This window comes from Protopterus annectens, chromosome 9.part0 (genome assembly GCF_019279795.1).
Source record: "Protopterus annectens isolate FY-2018-M chromosome 9.part0, PAN1.0, whole genome shotgun sequence".
Taxonomy (NCBI): Eukaryota; Metazoa; Chordata; order Ceratodontiformes; family Protopteridae; genus Protopterus; species Protopterus annectens.
This window is the reverse complement of record NC_056743.1, coordinates 1,556,418,105-1,556,439,322: the sequence shown is the minus strand read 5'-3', so window position 1 is coordinate 1,556,439,322 and position 21,218 is coordinate 1,556,418,105. Positions and strand designations below refer to the sequence as shown.

Sequence of the window (21,218 nt, the reverse complement as noted above, 5' to 3'; positions counted from 1 at the left end):
AGGAGGATCAGTGTTGTATTGTGCAGAAATGGCTGAAGCATGGATCTTGATGGAGGAGAAGGAAAGTCCACTGTTTAACATCTCAGCTAGGTACTGTAATATTTGAGGTAAATTTAAAACCCAAGGATTCCGGCCCTTTTTCTGATTCCAGGCACAAAACCGTTTCCATTTGGTGGAGTAGGCTTTTCTAGTTGAAGGTCTTCTGGCCTCCAAGATGACATCCTGCACCTCCTTGGACAGGAGGGTCTGTTGGGAAATCAAGGAATCCTCCATGCGGCTAGATTGAGGGTTTTTAGCTGACTGTGGAGAGTTTTGAAGTTGTGTTGGGTCAAGAGAAGAGGCACTAGAGGCAGGATCCATGGAGGGGAATGCGTCAGACTCTTCAGTAGTGGATACCAGTGTTGTCTTGGCCAGTCTGGAGCAATGAGAATCATCTTTGGCCTCTCTGCTCTGGCTTTTAATAGAACTTTGGGCAGCAGAGGAAGAGGTGGAAAGGCATAGACTGTCATTGTTGTCCAATTGAAATAAAGTGCGTCCACTTTCCAGGACTGTGGATGATAGGTCCTTGAGCAAAATGTTTTCAGTTGGTAATTTTTGTGGGTAGCAAAGAGGTCTATGTCTGGCCGTCCCCATGCCTGAATTATCTTTGTGAAAACTTGAGGATGCAACTTCCATTCGTGTGGATCTGTCATATTTCTGCTTAGGTTGTCTGCCAGCGTGTTCTCCTTCCCTGGCAGGAATTGTGCTTGAAGTTGGATTTGCAATTCCAGAGCCGTGTTCCAAAGGTACATGGCTAGTCTGCACAGGGGGGTATGAATGAGTTCCTCCCTATTTATGTACCACACATCACTGTGGTGTTGTCTGTCCTTATCAATAGCTGGCCTGGATGCAGTAGGTCTTTGAAGGCCATAATAGCATTTTGTACTGCTAGCATTTCCTTTTGATTGATGTGTAGGTGCTTGGGGTATGAATGAGTTCCTCCCTGTTTATGTACCACACATCACTGTGGTGTTGTCTGTCCTTATCAATAGCTGGCCTGGATGCAGTAGGTCTTTGAAGGCCATAATAGCATTTTGTACTGCTAGCATTTCCTTTTGATTGATGTGTAGGTGCTTCTCTTTTTGGGACCATTTGCCCTGAATGCACTGATCTGTCATGTGTGCCCCCCAGGCGTAGTCAGAGGTGTCTGTTGTGATTATTTGATTTGCTTGAGGCATGCAGAAGGGGAGACCTATGTTTCTTTGGCATGCTTGAGCCCACCACAGAAATTCCTTTTGAAGACATGGAATGAGTGGTATAATTGTTTCCAAACTGTGGCTGTGTTGACACCATAAGTTTTTTTAGGTACCATTGAAGTTTCCTCATATGCAGCTTTGCACATGGGATCAGTAGGATGCAAGATGCCATGAATCCCAGAGCCTGCAGGACGTTCCTTGCAGTCAGCCTGGTGAAGGTTGCCATTTTTCTGAAGTATTGAGATAGTTGCCCTTGCTTCTCTGGCATGAGGTAGGCCATCTGGGTGTTTGTATTCAAGCTGACACCCAGGAAAATTATTGCTCGAGAGGGTATTAGTTTTGATTTCTTTTTGTTGACTGTATCCCAGAAAGTTCAACAATTTTATTACAAAGGCCAGGTGTTTCAGAAGTGTGTGCTTGCTGTCCGCTTGGATCAGGCAGTCGTCCAGATATGGGTATATTTGTATCCCTTGAAGTCTGCAGAAGGCAATTACTGATGCCAGGCATTTTGTAAACACTCTGGGCGCAGTAGATAAGTCAAAGGGCAATGCAGAGAATTGATGATGGGTTGAACCTGCAAGAAATCTGAGGTATCTTCTGCAATCTTGTCTGATAGGGATATGCAGGTATGCCTCCTTGAGGTCCAATGTTACCAGCCAAGACTCCTTGCCCAGCATGGGAAGAAGCTGCTGTAATGTAAGCATCTTGAATTTTGGTACGAGTAAATATGTGTTTAGGATGGATAGGTCCAAAATAGGTCTCCAATCTTTGTCCTTCCTTGGTACCAGGAATAGTCTGGAATAAAAACCTTGACCTTGTTCTTTTGCAGGTACCTCTTGAATAGCTTTCACGTCCATGACAGCTGTAATTTGTTTTTGTGCCTCTGCCCTTTGATTTTGTGGCAGGTTTGGCATGCCTCTCATTTTTGGAAGGGTGTGAAAGTGGAATCTGTAGCCTCTGTCTATGATGTCCAGGATCCATTTGTCTTTTGTGACAATATGCCAATTTTTTGAAAATAATGCCATTTTTCCGCCTGAAGGTGCTGCCATTAAAGCTTTGCTTGGCATGCAAAGGGGAAAGTCATTGTGTCTGCTTTCTGAATGGCTGTGATCTATCTTCTCCACCTCTTGGTGCAGGAGCTTGCCATTGTCTGGCTCTAAATGATCCTTGAGATTGCCCTCTACCCCTCGGGCGCCTGTATCTACCTCTTTGAGGTCTGTCCGTGGCTGGAAAGGACCAATTTTTTGAAGGCCAGTTTCTGCTGAAACGTGGAGGCTGTACCTGTAGGAAATCTTTCACTGTTTGCATTGATCTTGCCTTTTCCTCCATTTTCTTTAGTACCTCCTCAGCTTTAACACCAAACAATACATCTTTTTGAAGAGGTGCATCTAGTGATTTAGCTTTGACATGATCTGGTAAGGTTTGCTCTTTGAGCCAAGCATGTCTATGTATGACAGACCCTGTAACAGCAGCTCTACATGAGGCCTCTAAAGCATCAAAACCACATTGCAAGGTATGTCTACCCACTTGCTCTGCACTATGCAACAAATCCTGTAACTCCTTTAAATCTGGTTGTTCAGGTTGTGTCATTTTGCTTTTCAACTGAGATAAAGTACAGTTTTGTACCTACCATAAATGTAGATGTCCGATAGGAATGCATCTGCAGTCCTTACAAATGGGTTGTCCTGTCGTCAGGCAGCCCTTCGGTCGGCCGGATTCCAAGGTCTGGGCCTGGCCTCGGCCGGTGTCGCACTTCACCCGACGTCATAGCTGCAGTTATTCGGGTATAAAGGCATCAGCCGACGCCATTTTCCTCAGTGTTTCTTGCCCCAGATGCCAGGTGCCCTCTTGGAAGGCTAAATTTGGATAAATGCCAATGATTCCAAATAGTAGAGAGCAAACACAAAAATAAGCATGTATGTACATATATACAAACAAATACACCATAATAGATTCCCCCAGCTAGCTATAAGATGGGCAAATACCCTAGGAGCACCACAGAGGGGAAGGAGGGTGGGTAATCCTGACTGCAGATGCATTCCTATCGGACATCTACATTTATGGTAGGTACAAAACTGTACTATGTCCTTCAAGGATGCATCTGCAGTCCTTACAAATGGGTAGAATACCATAGCCAAACTGGGGGAGGTGGAAAAATAAAGTTATGGTGTAGTTAGGATCCCTTGCAAAACAGCAGTGGCAAAACCTGCTCGGGATCTAGAGTATAAAGGTAAATTATAATGCTTGGCAAATGTATGCACGGAGCTCCAAGTGGCAGCCTCTGAAATGTCCTTGGTAGCCACTCCTCGTAAGAAGGCTGTGGTAGTGGCTGTAGCCCTTGTAGAGTGAGGCCTAATGTTCTCTGGAGTTTTCTTTCCATGGTAGGAGTAACAAAATCTAATGCAATTTCCTATCCACTTGGAGATGGTCTGTTTTGAAATTGCTTTTCCTTCCCTTCCTGTTGCATATGCTACCAGTAGCTGGTCAGTTTTCCTATTGCCCTTGGTCCTGTCCAGGTAGTAGCGTAATTGTCTATGTACATCCAAGGTATGCAGCAGTCTTTCTTCCCTGTTCTGTGGGTTGGGGAAGAATGTAGGTAGGTGGATAGCCTGATTCAAAGAAACTCTGGAGACCACCTTAGGCATAAAGGAAGGATTTGTTCTCATGGACACTCTGTCTTGATGGAAGATCAGGAAGGGTTGTACTGCCATTAATGCCTGAAGTTCAGATACCCTTCTTGCTGAAGTGATTGCCAGCAGGAAGGCAGTCTTCCATGATAAGTATTGTAGTTCTGCTGTTGCTGCTGGTTCGAAAGGAGGAAGTGTCAATTTTTCTAGCACAAAGTTCAAGTCCCATGCTGGTAATGGTGGCTTCCTAGGAGGCTTTACATTTTTAATTCCTCTCAGAAACTGTCTGAGCAGAGGATGTGAGAAGACAGGAGGATCCAAGTCGTATTTTGCTGAAATAGCTGATGCATGAATCTTGATGGAGGAATAGGACAGGCCTGTGTGGAAGAGCTCTATTCCAGGATGTTGGCTATGTTTACCAGTGACACATCTTCTCCTTTTGCAGTACTCCAAATGAGATATCTTTTCCATTTCGCTGAATAATTTTTTCTTGTTGAGGGTCTGCGAGCCTCAAGGATAATGTCTTTAACCCTTTGGGATAAATTAGGGTTAATTGGTCTTAAGCAATGTTCCAGGCAGTCAGCTGCAGAGATTTCAGGTTTGGATGCAGATTGTTGTAGTTGTTCTGTGTTAACAGCAAGGGAACCAGGGGTAGTGGCCATATTTGTTCGAGACATGCTCCTCAGTAATGGGTACCAATGTTGCCTTGGCCAGTCTGGAGCTATCAGAATGATCCTTGGACGGTCCTCTTATCTTCAATAGCACCTTGTGCATCAAAGGAAGCGGTGGGAATGCATATGCTGTCAGGTTTTTCCAACTGAAGGATAGGGAGTCCACCTTCCAAGCAAGTGGGTGGTACGCCCTTGTGCAGAATTTCTTTAGCTGGTGATTGAGTGGGGATGCAAATAAGTCTATTTCTGGACGCCCCCATTTTCTTGTAATGGTTTTGAAGATGTCCGGATGCAGCATCCATTCGTGGGCATCCGTGGTAGTCCTGCTTAATATGTCTGCTAGAATGTTTTCTTTTCCTGGTACAAAAATTGCTTTTAACTGAATGTTGTAGCTCAGGGCCACATTCCAGAGGTCCAGTGCCATCCGGCAAAGAGGATACGAATGTGTGCCTCCCTGCTTGTTGATGTACCACATAACTGTGGTGTTGTCTGTCCTTATCATCAATAGACCTTGTTGGAGAAATGGTCTGAATGCCTGAATTGCCAGTTTTACTGCCAGCATTGCCTTTAGATTTATGTGTAGGTGCAGCTGGTCTTGAGTCCATAAGCCTTGTATGCACTTGTCCAGCATGTGTGCCCCCAACCGAGGTCTGAGGCGTCCGTCGTGATGGTTTGGCTTGGTTGAGTATTGTGGAAGGGCAATCCTGTGTTTGATTGACAAGCCTGAGCCCACCATAGGAATTCTTGCTTCAGGCATGGAATAATTGGAATTTGGGTTTCTAAGCTGTGCTTGTGCTGAGACCATAAATTCCTTAGGTACCACTGTAGTTTTCTCATATGCAGTCTGGCATGAGGAACCAATATTATGCAGGATGCCATGAAGCCCAAGGCTTGCAGTACTTTTCTTGCTGTCAGATGGTTCTGCTTTGTTAATGCCAAGAAATAGAGAGGTAGCTGCTCCTGTCTTTCTACTGTTAGGAATGCCATTTGCTTTGATGTGTCCAACTCTGCACCCAAAAAGGCTATTCTCTGGGATGGTATCAGTTTTGACTTTTTTAAATTGACTGTGTATCCCAGGGCTTGTAGCAGGTAAATGACCCTTTGTAAGTCTTCTGCTAGCTTGTTTTTGTTGTCCGCTTGTATTAGGCAGTCGTCCAGGTAAGGGTAGATTTGGATCCCCTGAAGCCTGCAATGAGCGATTACTGATGCCAGGCATTTCGTGAACACTCTGGGCGCAGTAGATAAGCCAAAGGGCAATGCTGAGAATTGATAATGCTCTGATCCTGCAAGAAATCTGAGGTATCTTCTGCAATTTGGTCGTATGGGGACGTGCAGGTATGCCTCCTTGAGATCTAGAGTTACCAGCCAAGACTCCTTGCCCAGCAAGGGAAGAAGCTGCTGTAGGGTCAGCATTTTGAATTTTGGAACAATGAGGAATGTGTTTAAAGTGGACAGATCGAGAATAGGTCTCCATTTGCCTTCTTTCCTTGGTACTAGGAAGAGTCTGGAGTAAAAGCCCTTTCCTTGCTCCATATGTGGTACCTTTTCCACAGCTCTCATCTTTAATAATTGATTTACTTGTTGCAGAGCTTCTGCCTTTTGATTTGGAGGTAGGTTTGGCATTCCTCTCTTTCCTGGTAGAGTATGGAAATGAAACCTGTAACCTTGGGCTATTGTCTGCAAAATCCACTTGTCCCTTGTGATGTAATGCCAGTTCTTTGTAAATAAAGCTAGCTTCCCGCCTAAGGGTGCTTCTAGTTGTTCCCTGGTAGGTGGTGCCAGAGCCAAGTCACTGTGATTGTCCTGTAGTAGTGGTGGTGGCTGTGTCTGTGCCTCGCTGGTTGTTACCCTGCCACTGGCGTCCCCTGTAGGCACCGCTGGATTGGTTTCTGCCTCTTGAACGCCTATTCCTGCCTCTGTGCTTTGGAGGAGTCTGGAAAGGACCAATTCTTGGAGGGCCAATTCCTGCTAAACCTTGGAGGTTGGACCTGTAAGAAGTCTTTCACTGTTTGGACCGATTTTGCCTTCTCTTCCATCTTCTTCAGCACCTGTTGTGCAGGAGAGCCAAACAAATTGACCTTGTCCATGGGAGCATCTAATAGTTTTGATTTGACATGGTCCGGTAAGGCCTGCTGTTTTAACCATGCATGCCTTCTGACAACTGTGCCAGTCATGGCTGATCTAAAGGAAGCCTCCAGTGCATCATAGCCGCATTTTAAAGAATGGTTACTAACTTGCTGAATGTTATGTACCATTTCCTGAACATATTTCTTGTCTAAAGGTTCATCAGAGGACAGTTTTTTGGTTAACTGGTCTAACAAATTCTTGATACTGGATCATATGAAATTGACAGTTCAAGGCCCTAGCTGACAGAGTAGCAGAAGTGTAAACTTTTTTACCTCATCTCTCTAAGGACCTGGATTCCCTTTCAGAGGGGAGGGGATTTTTGGTAGAGGTAGATGCTACAGCCTTAGGCCCCTGGGAGATAGTCTCGGGATCTGCAAAAGGAGCCTTGTATAAATGGTGATGTGTGCCCGTCTCGGGATCTGCAAAAGGAGCCTTGTATAAATGGTGATGTGTGTCCGGGACCCTGTAGAACCTATCGGGCTTAGCAGGGGCCGGAGGTAATGAATCAGGAGCAGTACAAGCATCATTAAATGCATCATCTACAACAGACAGAACTGGAGGTATAGCTAAAGGCCTATGTTGTGGTAAATGCAAAAAGGTTCTAAGCCTTTTTCTGGAGTCTGAAAAATCTTGGCCCTGCCACCGAAATTGTTCCCTCATAGCATGCAAGGTTTCCCCAAAGGAAAATTCCTCAGGTGGAGAGGCAGAAGGGATGGACTCTTCAGCATCAGAGTCTTCATAAGGGGAAAAAGGAGCCTCTGGAGGGTCTGTATTATCTGAATCATCAGTGGAAACTGGCTCAGGGGGCTCTGCTCTAGGCCTCTTCTCTGGAGGTGGGTGAGAGGCCCTGTCTGGGAGAGGTTGGGATCCCCGGATTAAAGAAATGAGATCCTCTGCTAAAGTAAGCATTTGGGAACTGGAGCTAGGCCTGTGAGAGGGGGTCTTAACAGGCACAGATTTAGTAGCTTTAGCTGCTTTAGCCCTGGCAAAGGCCTTAATAGACATGGCTGCAGGAGGCCTAGCAGCTCCACGTGCAGGAGTTGAAATATCCAAGGGAATAGTGTCAGATAATTCCTGAGAAACTACAACTACAGGTTGGATTTCAGAAGCCGATTCCACCAGGTTGGAAGAGGCCTCGGTAGAAGGTAAGCTTTCGGCTGAAGGAAGAACCGCTTGCTCGGTTTCAGCCGAAACCGAGACACTCGCGGTTGTCTTAACCGCGGTTTCGGCCGAAACCGCGGACCACGAGTGTTGGTCCTTTTCCTTGCGTTTTTTGGATATTTGTGAAGTCGGAGGATCCGACGGCATAATATAAGCAAAATCAGAGCCGAAAAACTGCTCAGCAAATTTCGACAGACGTCTAAGCGTCCGTCGGTTAAAAGAAGCACAGGCTAGACAAGCTGCTACATCGTGGTCTGGGCCTAAACAAGGTAAGCAGTAAGAGTGGAAATCTTTATGAGGTATTTGTTTCCCACAAGTTAAACAGTTATTCACTTTTTATGACATCGGCTGAGGCAAGAAAGAGTCCCCAACGGGGTACTTAGCTTTTTAGAAGTCTTCGGTAGTAGTAGAAGTATTCTCTGGTTCTGACCGACTGGCACTTGCGAACAGCTTCTGCTTCGGGCGCCACGCGGCAAGAAAGACTGAGGAAAATGGCGTTGGCTGATGCCTTTAATCCCGAATAACTGCAGCTACGACGTCGGGTGAAGTGCGACACCAGCCGAGGCCATACCCAGACTTTGGAATCCGGCCGACCGAAGGGCTGCCTGACGACAGGACAACCCATTTGTAAGGACTGCAGATGCATCCTTGAAGGACATCAAAAACTGTTGATACTTTAACATATGGAACTGACAGTTTAATGCCCTCATGGTTAAAGTGGCCGAGGTGTATACCTTTTTCCCCCACCTTTCTAAAGCTCTGGAATCCCTCTCTGAAGGTAATGGATTTTTGGCAGTAGAGGCCTTAATTCCCTCGGGACCCTGTGAAATAGTTTCTGGGTCAGCAGCATGGCTTTTGTATAGGAATTGGTGTGAATCAGGAACCCAGTAATACCGGTCAGGTTTAACAGGAGCTGGAGGTAAAGAATCTGGGTTGAGGCTGGCTTCTGTGTACACATCATCTAATATATCCAAAACAGGAGGGATAGCCAGAGGCCTGTGCTGAGGAAGCAAAAGAAAATCCCTGAGCCTTTTCTTGGAATCTGAGTAATCTTGGCCTTCCCAGAGAAAGTGTTCCCTCAAGGTATGTAAGGTTTCCCCAAAAGAATAGTCCTCGGGGGGGGGGAGACCGAGGGAATGGACTCCTCAGCATCAGAATCTTCAAAAGGGGAATATGAATATTCCTGGTCCTCAGAATGTTCTGAGGTAATAGAGGCTTGGTCAGAGGAAGGGTAGTCTTCCTCCAGTCTGGGCCTTTTGTCCGAGGGTGGTTGAGAACCCCTGATAAGAGTAATCAAATCCTCTGCCACTTTGAGCATGTGTTGTTTAGGCATGGGGCCTAGAGAGGGGCTCTGTGGAGCTTGTCTTTTAGTTTTCATGGCTGCTTTGGATTTTGTGAAAGCCTTAATGGAAAAAGAGGAAGGCCTGAAGACACCTTGAGAGGTGGCAGGTCTGTCTAAATTCTGAGTTCCCCGCCAAGAGTGGCGTCGGTATCTGTAGTCGGAGTGGGGGCCGAGGAGCCTGCGACCTTGGGCACAGAAGACACCGCTAAAGAAGCGTCATCGGTACTCAGGGGCTGCGTAGGCACCTCGCTGAGATCTGGAACACCTGTAGCCTGTTTTAGCGTGGTGTCAGTTGAAGTCGTGGACCTCGTATGTCGGTCCTTATCTTTGCGTCTTTTACTCAAAACTGGAGTCGGAGTATCCGACGACATAATGTAATTAAATTTTTTACCAAAATAGTGCTGGGCGAACTCTGCCCGACGCTTAATAGTGTGTTTGTTGAATCTAGCACAAAAACGACAGGCCGAGACATCATGGTCTGGGCCTAAGCAAGGAATGCAGAAGGAATGGAAATCCGTATGTGGTATTTGCTTCCCACAAGAAATGCAATTATTAACTTTGTCTGACATTGGTCTGAGGCAAGAAAAGTTTCCCCAACGGGGTACTTAGCTTTCAAGAAGACTTCGGCTGAAAAATTTTCATAAATCTCAGGAGCTGGCCGACCGGCCCTTGCGAACTGCTTCTGCTTCAGGCACCGCGCGGCAAGAAAGACTGAAGAAAATGGCGTCGGCTGGTTCTTTTATCCCCTTGCCGCACTGACGTCAGGGAAGAAGCGACGACAACAGATGCCGGACCTAGACTTTGGAATTCAGCCGACCGAGGGACCGCCTGATGGCAGGATAACCCCATCTGTTATGACTGCAGCTGTATGCACGATGAACATCCTCCAGCACCCTCTCTGTCGAATAAGTGCTTCATGCCCCTGCCTAAGTAGCTGAGACACACAGACACTGAGATTTGATTTATATACAAACACACAGACACTCCTAGGGAAGACTGGCACAGGTTCACTAACTATGCCACCTTCTGCCCAGACTAGAAGGTAGTAATCATTGCCACCAACCACCCTTATCAGCTACTTTAAGGCCCTTCCCAAAGGGTGCCCAATCTTACTGTGTAATGTTACTATTATCCAAATGGTAAGTGTGACCAACAGCAAGGCTATGAGTGGCCTGTACAGTGTCACCAAATACTTATGCAAGTACACTAAAAGCTTAAATATGTCTAAACAAACCAGCCACAATTAAAAGGTTTAAATATATTTAATAAATTAAAGGACAAGGCAATACTCAATAACCCAACACAATGGCAACAGAGTTCATAATCACATGAAATATTTTAAAACAACATTGCAGGACAGTCTCACATAAATACAGCAAACATCTAAACTAATCTTACTATATTCCTGTCTATCTCTGAGAGAGATACTATGATCTAATTCTTACTTACAGAGCAAAGCAAATGCAGATGAGAAGTGCTGAAGATGGATGCTTCAGGTCCAAAGACAAGATACAAAAATGCTCTCTGAAATCGTTCTTAAATTAATAATACATATTACTGCTGGGTTAGCTAGATGACATCACTATTGACACCTGCCTCTAGTTCCCAGGCAAAACAGATGCCAACAGAATTTAACATGTCTCAATCTCTTAGAAGCGGACACTTACCTCTTAGTTGTTTTATGACTTCCAGTTTCAGGCAAGCTTCTAACACTTTTACATTTTAAACCTAGTAATTATGTCTGTCTTAAGACCATAGAAAGAAACTCTAGCTGCAGATATTCTGTCTTCTACCTGTGGTAAACACAATCATAAAACTCTCTACTTATTTTCACAGAGTTTGCAAGTTAACTCCTTATGTTCCAACTTCTACCATGAAAACATACATTTGCATAGGCATACAGTCCATATACATTTCTGCTCTTCTCCAGCAGGGTACTCTGTAGTTACATTCATGAAGCTCAGCACATAATATACAGTTCAACAAAAACATAACATATAGTTTTCTTACATTTGTAAGACAAGCGTACAAACCATATTACTATTCACAAACATCATAGAATTACTTACAAAATTCCAGCTAGCTGGGCGGGCAGCTTCACAATGCCAACACCTCCTGCTACCACCACAAACAAGGATCTTCCAAAGTTGTATTCTTAACCATTACGACTGCTGTCAAATGTGGTAACATACTAAGGCAATAACAGATGACTGTATAGTCAGACATACAGATCTACACAGAGTGAGCAATCAGAGAGTGACAGCAAATTGTTTTTAGGTGCCAGAATTTGTGTTGTCACTAGGACGCTCTGATTTCTTCACCATAAGTATGCAAATGACCTTGGTCACATGGGACTGAATGACCATAGATTGCACCTTGGGAGATATGAGAACTCAATCAATGTTTCTGAGGCTGGGAAGGAAAGTACAGTTGTGTAAGAATTTACCATAACAGCATATGTCCTACTGATCAATGTTGCAGTAGTCCCCCTTAGAAAGGCTATATAATCCTGGGAGTGTGTGTGTGTGTGTGTGTGTGTGTGTGTGTGTGTGTGTGTGTGTGTGTGTGTGTGTGTGTGTGTGTGTGTGTGTGTGTGTGTGTGTGTGTGTGTGTATAAAGCACAGTGTTTGTGCCAATAAAAGATAAAAAAAAAGAAGGGGGTAAGATGTGAGGGAGGGAATAGTGATCAGTACGACATTTACTGTTACTGTACTATGTCTTGAGACACTGCTGTAGTAGTCTTAACAGACACGGCAGTTCCCAGAGCTGTAGAGAGAGAACAGTGGAAGGTTTAACAGAAAAAAAGTGGACATGGAGTCCAGACAAAATAGTTCTGGCAAACACTGCACTGTGCCTAAAGAAGGCATATAGCATGCAGTGTTTTGCAAAGGTGTAAACAGATGACAAGGTGGCTGCTTCGAAAACACACCTGGTATCCGCTTCTTTGTAGAAACCACCTAATGAAGCCACTGTTCGAGTGGAGTGTGCGTTTGACCACTTGGGTAAAGTCTTTCCATGCTGAGAATAGCAGAAGGAAATAGCATTTAAGATCCAGAAGCAACACATTGTTTGGAAATTGGTTGTCCTAACATGGAATCCATGAGAGATGAACAACTGATCTGTTTTTCTTGTATTCTTCATTTTGTCAAGCTAAAAGCTCAACTGTCAGTAAATGTCTAAAGAGTGTAATATTCTTCCCCCTTATCTGGGGGTTGGGGAAAAGGGAAGGCAGACTGCTTGGCTGAGGAAAAGCTCACTAACCACTTTTAGCATGAAGGATGGATTGGCTCTGAGGATTACCCTTATCTTTGTGGAAGAAGAATAGTGAAATAGCCATAAGAGCATGGAGTTCAGAGACCCTACAGGCTAAAGTCAAGACCAGGAGGAACACTGTTACAAAGTGAAGAATTTCACAGTAGTTGAAGCAGCCAGTTCAAAGGGGGGTAACGTGAACTTTCTAAAACAAACAATTAAAGTTCCAAGGAGGGGGTGATTCCTTGGGGGTTTAAATGTGTAAAACTCCCGTCAAGAAAAAAGTAACCTCTCTCCTGGACATGAGATGGCAGCAAGCATTATGAGTCTTAATGGAGCAGTAGGCCAACCCTGAATGTAATAAGTCAGAAAAGTAGTGGAGTACTGCAGGGCTATCTGATAGAAGGGGCTGGAGTTTGTGCTTAAGGCACCAGATGGAAGATTTCCTCCACCTGGCTGTATAACACCTCCTGGTGTTAGGTTTCCTTTCTTTTTGTAGGATTCGAACAACCTCTTCAGAAAAGTTCTCTCTCATAGGGATTACAGTCCAATCATCCACAGGGTTAGACTGGGATGAAGGAAAGTACAGTTGTGTACACTTGCCATAAATGTAGATGTTCAAGTGTACTCACTGTTGCAGTCATTACATTTGGTTATCTGCTTGCAGGTAGCCATCAGTCAGCCTGTTAAAGTCTTGGGTCCTGAGTCAGTTGCTGTCCCTCCTTTCATGATGTCAGGTCATCAGGGGTATAAAACATGCAGCCAACGCTATTACATCAGTTTTTCTTGCCCCAGATGTCAGGTGCCCCCTAATGGGAAGCAATTAAATATAAAAGTACAAAGATATACCTCCAACAAAAAAGCAAATATATCAAAAAGGCTTTTAAGCATAGTAAAGGAAAGTAGAGGTACAGTCAAAAGAAGTTAGGGGGCTAGAGGGAGGGTAACCAGGACTGCAACAGTGAATACACTCTAACATCTACATTTATGGTAAGTGTACAGAACTGTACTATGTTCTTCGTGTTTCACTGTTGCAGTCATTACATTTGGGTAGATTCCCAAAGCTATGGTTGGAAGGAGGAATTTAGATAGCATTAGGGCCAGCTATAAGGCCCTGCAAGACTGCAGTGGCAAAGCCAGCTCTGGATTTAGAGAAAATTGGCAAATGATAATGCTTGGTGAAAGTATGCACAGAACTCCAGGTAGCAACATCTAGGATGTCCCTGGTAGGGACGCCTCTGAGAAAGGCTGTAGAGGTAGATGGAGCTCTGGTGGAGTGAGGTCTGATCCCCTAGGGAATAGGTTTTCCATGGTGCTTATAGCAGAAATTAATGCAATGGCTTATCCATTAAGAAATGGTTTGATTTGAAATAGCCTTCCCCTCTGCCCCTGCAGCAAAAGCCACCAGCAGTTGCTCAGACTTCCTTTGAGGTTTAGTCCTGTCCAAGTAGAATGTAAGTTGTCTGTGCACATCTAAGGAATGCAGTATCCATTCCCCTTAATTCTGTGGAATGGGAAAGAAGGTTGGCAAATGAATGGACTGATTAAGAGGGTCTATATATTATATCCTCGGAAGCTTAAAAAAGCAAACTCTGATTGATCGAACTTATTTTCGCGAAACTGCAAAATAACGAAGCAGCAGAAACTTGAATTTTTTCCTAGGGAAAGAATTTGGTTGTCCGTTTCTGTTGCTTCGGTATTTTCAGTGTTATGATGGAAAGTTACCGGTCGGATTCAGGTAAGTGTGCGATTGTGTGGATATGAGTGTTGGGGTGATTTAGGCAAGTTAGGGTTAGGGCTCGGGTTAGGTGCGTGTGCGACTGAGTGGACATGAGGGTTAGGGCGGATTTAAGTGAGTTAGGGTTAGGGAGCGGGTGAGGTGAGTGTGCGATAGTGACGGAACCTTAGGGTTAGGGTTTGGGTTAAGGTAAGTGGGTAGTTAGTGGTGTGTGCATAGTTTAGTGTAGGGTTAGGTATCAGATTTTAGGTGTATGTCTGTGGATTTCTGTTTGTTTGGTGTGCTTGTGTTGTGTGTATGTGTTTTGGATCAGCGATTTTTTTCCCTGGGAAAAAAAATTGCTGATCTGACAGTTCGAGATTGTAAGCTTTCGCTTAAATTAGGTCGATCAATCAGCGTTCGCTTTTTTAAGCGTTCGATGATATAATATAGACCCGATTAAGAGCCGATTAAGAGCCACACTGGATACCACCTTGGGCATGAAGGATGGATTGGTTCTGAGGGTCACCCTGTCCGCATGAAAGATGATGAAAGGCTCCACTGCCATAAGGGCCTGTAATTCAGATACCCTTCTAACTTAAGTAATTGCTAAAAGGAAAGCCGTTTTCCAAGAAAGAAATTTTAAGTCTGCAGTAGCAGCTGGCTCGAAAGGAGGTAGAGTGAATTCCTCCAAGACAAAGTTAAGGTCCCAGGGCTAGGGATGGAGCTCTCCTGGGTGGTCTCAAATTTTTGGCCCCTCTGAGGAACTGCTTGAGCAGTGGATGACAGAAGAGGGGAGGTTCTGTGTTATAATGAGCTGAAATGGCTGAGGTGTGGATTTTAAATGGAGGAAAAAGACAGGCCCCTGTGAAGCATCTCAGTTACGTATTGTAAAATCTGAGGTAAATTGGGCGCTGCTGTGTTCACCTCTTGAGAATGGTTCCAGGCACAGATTATTTTCCATTTTTCAGCATAAGATTTTCTAGTACTAGGCCTCCTTGCCTCTAAAATGATATCCATCACAGGTTTGCTGAGGGATGGTAAAGGAGAGATTAAGTAATTAGCCAGGCTGCAAGGTTCAGTGTTAGAAGCTGAGGGTGCAGCATCTGGTTCTCCTGCTGAGACAGAGGGAAAGGAGTCTGAGGAAGGTGCCATGGAGATGACCGTGACACTGCACAGGAGGGGGTACCAGTGTTGGCACGGCCAGTCTGGAGCAATCAAAATCATCCTTGGTTTGTCCTGTTTGATTTTTAGTAGTACTTGGAGAGCAGAGGCAGAGGGGGGAAGGCATAGATGGATAGGTTTTTCCAGCTGAAGGACAGAGCATCCATTTTCCAGGCTTGTTTGTGAAGAGTCCTTGTGCAAACTTTGTCCAATTGGTAGTTCTGGGGAAGAGGCAAACAGGTCTATATCTGGGCTCCCCCATTTGCTTGTCAACATGTTGAAAATCCTTGGTTCCAGTTTACACTCGTGTGGGTCCATAAGGTTTCTGCTTAGTCCGGCTGCCAGTGTATTTAATTTTCCTGGCAGGAATTGAGCTTGTAGGTGCACTTGGTAGCTCAAGGCTGTGTTCCACAATGCCATGGCTAGTTTGCAGAGGGAGTAAGAATGTGTACCCCCCCCCTGCTTGTTTATATACCACATAACAGTGGTGTTGTCAGTCTTTACCATTAGTTGTCCTGAAAGAATGTGGTCCTTGAAGGCTGGCAGAGCATTCTGTGCAGCTAACATTTCTTTTTGATTGATAATGCAGGTGCATTTGACTTGGGTTCCATTTGCCCTGTATGCACTTCCCAGCAAAGTGAGCCCCCCCCCATACATAGTCTGATGCTTCTGTTAGCGTTTGGGCGGCAGGGGGTAGAGTGAATGGCAGTCCCTTGTTCTGGTGGCAGGCCTCTGCCCACCAAAAGAACTCTAACTGTAGGCAAGGTATGATGGGAATCATTGCTTCTATATCCTCAGAATGTTGATACCATAGGCTTTTTAGATACCATTGTAGTTTCCTCATATGCAGTCTTGCATATGGAATTAGGTGAAGACAGGAGGCCATGAACCCCAAGACTTGTAGTATTTGTCTTGCAGATAAACAGGGTCTTTGTGAGCATTCGTTTGAAGTACGCTGTCAAATGAACTTGTTTTGCTGGCGTGAGGAAAGCCATCTGGGAAGTTGTGTTCAAGCTTGCTTCCAGGAATACAATTTGTTGGCAGGGTACAAGATGCGATTTCTTTTAGTTTATGGTGTACCCCAGAGAGGTTAGCACCTTTTGTAAAACTGCCAGATTCAAAAGTTTGTCCTGGCTTTCTGCCTGAATTAGACAATCGTCCACGTATGGGTATATCTGAATATTTCTTTGCCAGCAAAATGCAATGACTGGAGCTAGGCACTTTCTGAATACCCTGGGTGCAGTAGATAAGCCAAAGGGCAGTGCAGAGAACTGGTAGTGCATAAAGCCTGCTTTGAAGCGTAGGTATCTTCTGCAAGATTCCCTGATTGGGTTGTGCAGGTAAGCTTCCTTTAAATCCAGTATTGCCAACCAGGCATCCCCGACTAGCATAGGAAGCAACTGGTGAAGAGTTAGCATCTTGAATTTTGGGATCACCAAAAAAAAGTGTTTAGGAGATCCAGAATAGGACGCCAGGAGTTGTCTTTTCTGGGCACCAGGAAAAGTCTTGAGTAGAAACCTTGTCCCCTTTCCTCTTCTGCGACAGTTTGAATAGCCCTTATACTTAGAGAGAATTTGCTTTTGAGCCTCTACCCACTGATTTGGGGGTAGATTTGGCCAACCGTTTGGGGTTGGTCAAGTGTGGAAGTGGAATCTGCATCCTTGGGAAACTATATTTAAAACCCATTTGTCCAGGGTAATGAGTTCCCAGTTTTTGCCTGCAGAACAATCTTTCCCCCTAAAGGAGCAGTCAGTTGAGAATGGCTTGGAAGTTTTACAGTTAAGTCATTGAGACAGTTTACCATGGGGGGAGTCTTACTGCTCCCTGCTTTGGAAGTGGGAGCCCCCCACTGCTTAGTCCTGTGCGTACCTTGGGACTGAAGCCTGGGTGTTCTGCTGGTTCTGGGTTTGGACTGAGAAGGCCTGGGAGAGGCAGGAAAGGACCAATAGGGCCAATGCCTACTAAATCTTGGAGGCTATACTTGTAGGAAATCTTTAACAGTTTGCATAGATTTAGCTTTTTCCTCCATCTTTTTAAAGGGTTCCTATTAGAACCTCAAACACTTGAAATGTCGAACATCATATGGTTGACACCATATGATCGATATTTCAAGTTTTTGAAGGTTAAGTATAATGGCGCCGTTCAGTGCAGAATGGGAGAATTTCCCTTTTTTACACTGAAATGCGATCTTGGAGTTGGTATATTTAAGTGGGGGGGGGGGTGTGTGCAGGGGGGCTTGCCCCTCCCCTTCCTGCACCGTTAAGGTAAGTTTTTTTTTTTTTTATTTATTATATATTCCAACTTTCGAAATTTGATCATATGTTGTCGAAAATATGGGATTCGAAAGTTCGATTATATAATACAGACCCTTTTTAAGTACTTCTGCTTTGTTGCCAGGCAGTCCTGGTTTAAGGGAGCATCCAGCAATTCAGCTTTAACATGATCTGGCAAAGATTGCTCCTTAAGCCAAGTATGCCTTCTAAGTACAGACCCAGTGACAGCAGCCTTGCAAGATTCCTCTAGTGAATCAAAACCACAGTGCAAAGTATGTTTTCCAACTTGTTCAACAGAATGCATTAAATCTTGTAAATCCTTATTTTCAGCAGAGTCAGGAATCATCATAATTTTCTGTTTAAGCAATCCAATAATATGCTGCTGATACTTTAACATATGAAACTGGCGGTTTAAGGCCCTAATGGCCAAGGTTGCAGAAGTGTATACCTTCTTACCCCATATATCCAGCACCCTGGAATCTCTATCAGAAGGGGTAGGATTTTTGGCAGTAGTAGCCTTAATGCCCTTGGGTCCCTGTGAAACGGTCTCACGATCTGCAGTAGGATTTTTAAAGAGGAACTTGTGAGAGTCAGGAACCCTGTAATATCTATCCGGTTTTCTGGGAGCAGGAGGTAATGAGTCAGGGGCCAAGCTAGACTCCGAAAAGGCATCATCAACAATGTCCAGTACAGGGGGGGGATAGCTAAAGGCCTGTGTTGGGGCAGGAGTAAGAAATCCCTAAGCCTCTTTTTAGAACCAGAGTAATCCTGGTTTTCCCAGTGAAAATGCTCCCTAAGAGTATGCAAGGTTTCAACAAAAGAGAAATCCTCTGGAGGGGAAGCAGAGGGAATAGAGTCCTCTGAATTAGAATCCTCATAGGTAGATAAGGGTAATCTCAGAATCCTGATCAGAAGAATCATAAGCAAATTCAGTCCTAGGTCTCAGAGAGGGAAGGTTGGCTTCCCCTGACTAAAAAAATAAGATCTTCAGCCATTCTTATCATTTTGTTTTTTAGGCAGAGAGGCCTGACCATGCGGTCTGGGCGTCGGTTTTCTAGGCATGGATAGAGTTTTAGGCCTTGAAGAAGAAGATGGCGCCGGTTTAATATGCAAGTCAGTAGGCCTGAATACACCCTCAGAAGCCGGTGCCTGCACAACGGCTCCGGACCCATCCAAGGTAGAGACATCCACAGGTTCCACAGTTGAAGCATTTCGCGACATACGGACTCCGAATGGGTCTCAGTAGAGGCCTGCGGATCTGAGGTACCGGGTATCAGGGGCTGCGAAAGCGCCTCACTGAGTACCGGCTAACTGGCGACTAGCTTAGGAGAAGCGTCGTCGGCAGCTTTGGACCTAGGTGGCCTGTCTCAGTCTTTATCTTTGCGTTTTTTCAGAATGTCAGTAGTTGGGTGGCTTACCAAAGCCATATCTGGGTAATTGAACAGAGTACCAAAACATTTAGAAGCGTAAATATACAGACGATGAATAGTTTGTTGTTTAAATAAGGCACAAAACCGATAGCGAGGTACGTCGTGGTCAGGGCTTAGGCAAGGAATACAGTATGAATGAAAATCTTTATGAGGTATTTGCTTTCCACAAGAAATACAATTGACTTTTACTGACATCGGTTTAGAGCAAGAAAAAGTTTCCCCAATGGGGTACTTAGCTTTAGTTGCAGACTTCGGTTCTGAAACTCAAAAACAAAAATTTCAGGAGTCTGCCAACCGGCACTTGTGAACTGCTTCTGCTTCGGGCACCGCACGGCAGGAAAGACTGATGTAATGGCATCGGCTGCATGCTTTATACCCCTGACTACCTGACGTCATGGAAGATGAGACAGCAACTGACGCAGGACCCAAGACTTCCATAATCAGGCTGACTGAGGGCTACTGCAAGCAGATAACCCAAATGTGATGACCGCAACAGTGAAACACAAAGAACATCTGAACAGCAGGGTGCGTTATTGCTGCTTGTATATGTCACACATGCTAAGTGATGACTAAAAAGGAGCTGTACTGTAACAATACCACGGAAAAGTAAAGAAAGTTAACAACATACTTTGATAAGCAGAAGTCCAGTCAAAATACTGCCTCAGAAGAACTGTCCTCTCAGATGTAAAATCTTGCAATTGTTTTATTACACGTTCATCGCAGTTATACATGGTGGTATGTGTTGTACCACTTTTGCATACACAAGCTGTTAATGGATTTTTTTTCCTATCTTGTGTCTGCTAACAGAGATTTCTGCTAAGCCCTAAGATACAGATCTCATGGTAGGTGAGGGAGTTGTCTTGAAATCCTGCCCTCCCAAATGTACAATTAGAGCTATGTACGTGGGTTACTTGGTATCCAAGAATCCTATTGCAGCTGGAAAGTTCATTATAATAGCAGCCTCTGTTAAGTGACCGTACAGCAGCAAACCAGCCTTCCTCCCTCCCACGATGGGTAAGATGACACTGGCTGCTGACCATACCCTCTTCTGTCAGCTCTTAACTTGAATTTGCTGCTACTTTCTAACAATTACTTATGTCTATACTACCTTCAGGCTGCACTTACACATAAATAAATACAAATAAACTGCTTAATGGAAGAGTTTTTCTCTCTGTCACTCAGAATGAAAAGCACTGCCAAGTGAATTTAACAAAATTAAAAAATAAAATGAGGCTTACATAAGCATTAATTCAATGCACTGTGTCAGGTGATCCCAAGTGTAGCCTGTTAACAAGTGGAGTGGTGTGGTCCAGGATGGAGATATTTGCAGACAGATCCTAGACGAGGCTATACAGGAAGCAGCCACCAGAGATGGACGAAAACTGAGAAATGCATGATCTAAAAGAAAAAAAAATAACGTTAATGCTGCCCATACTTGTATACAGAATCTGTTTTATTAAGAAATTAAACATTCTGAGTACAAACCCACTAAAAGACAGCAGAATAGGAGGCTAAGCCAATACCAAAACAAGCAGACCTAGGACAGAGAACTCCTCAGTGCAATACAGCAATAACATGGCATACTTATCTCATTAAAAATAACTGCAGCCATGCCTTTCAATCACAGAGCATTAAAAATCAAAGCAGAGGGTAAGAAAGAAGAATACTTACTTTTCACAACAGAAGTTCTTTAAATACTAGACCCTATTTCCGACCCTAATTCTGACCACAAACTATTCACCATGGAAATCCACATCTCACACCCTCCACAAAGGTAACCACCATGAAAAACTTCTCCAAAGCTGACTTTGGGCTCCTAAAAACAGAGGTGGCTAACTTCACGGCACCCATGTCAATGGAAAATAGATGCACGACTGCAGAATCATTCACCAATGCACTGTGCGAACACGTACATAAATGCATGGAACTAGCCATACCCAACAAAAAAAAGACACTCTCCTCCAAAAAAAGGAAGCCAATCTGGTGGTCATCTGCCATTAATAAACTCTACAACAGAAGGAAGAAACTGCTGCAGAAAATGATGAAGTCCCAAGACTGGAAAAACTCCCTTATAATCCTCAACAAAAAGTTGAGATCCCTCATCAAAACCTCTAAAGCCAGCTATGAAGGTGGAATTGCGGCAGACACTAAAAAAAAACACAAAACCTTCTATAGTTATATCAAGAATCGCCACGGCAATACCCAGGTTTGCTCAGAGT

The 21,218-nt window shown here is 44.4% G+C and overlaps 1 protein-coding gene across 1 annotated transcript in view; it reads right to left on the bottom strand.

Annotated features, from left to right (window-relative positions):
- Positions 1-21,218, bottom strand: part of CCNJL (cyclin J like) — a 597,715-nt gene that overhangs the window by 68,457 nt on the left and 508,040 nt on the right. Inside the window, exon 4 of the mRNA XM_044084501.1 lies at positions 20,238-20,397. Within this exon, the coding sequence (XP_043940436.1) occupies positions 20,238-20,397 (160 nt within the window). The remainder of the gene's footprint in view (positions 1-20,237; positions 20,398-21,218) is intronic.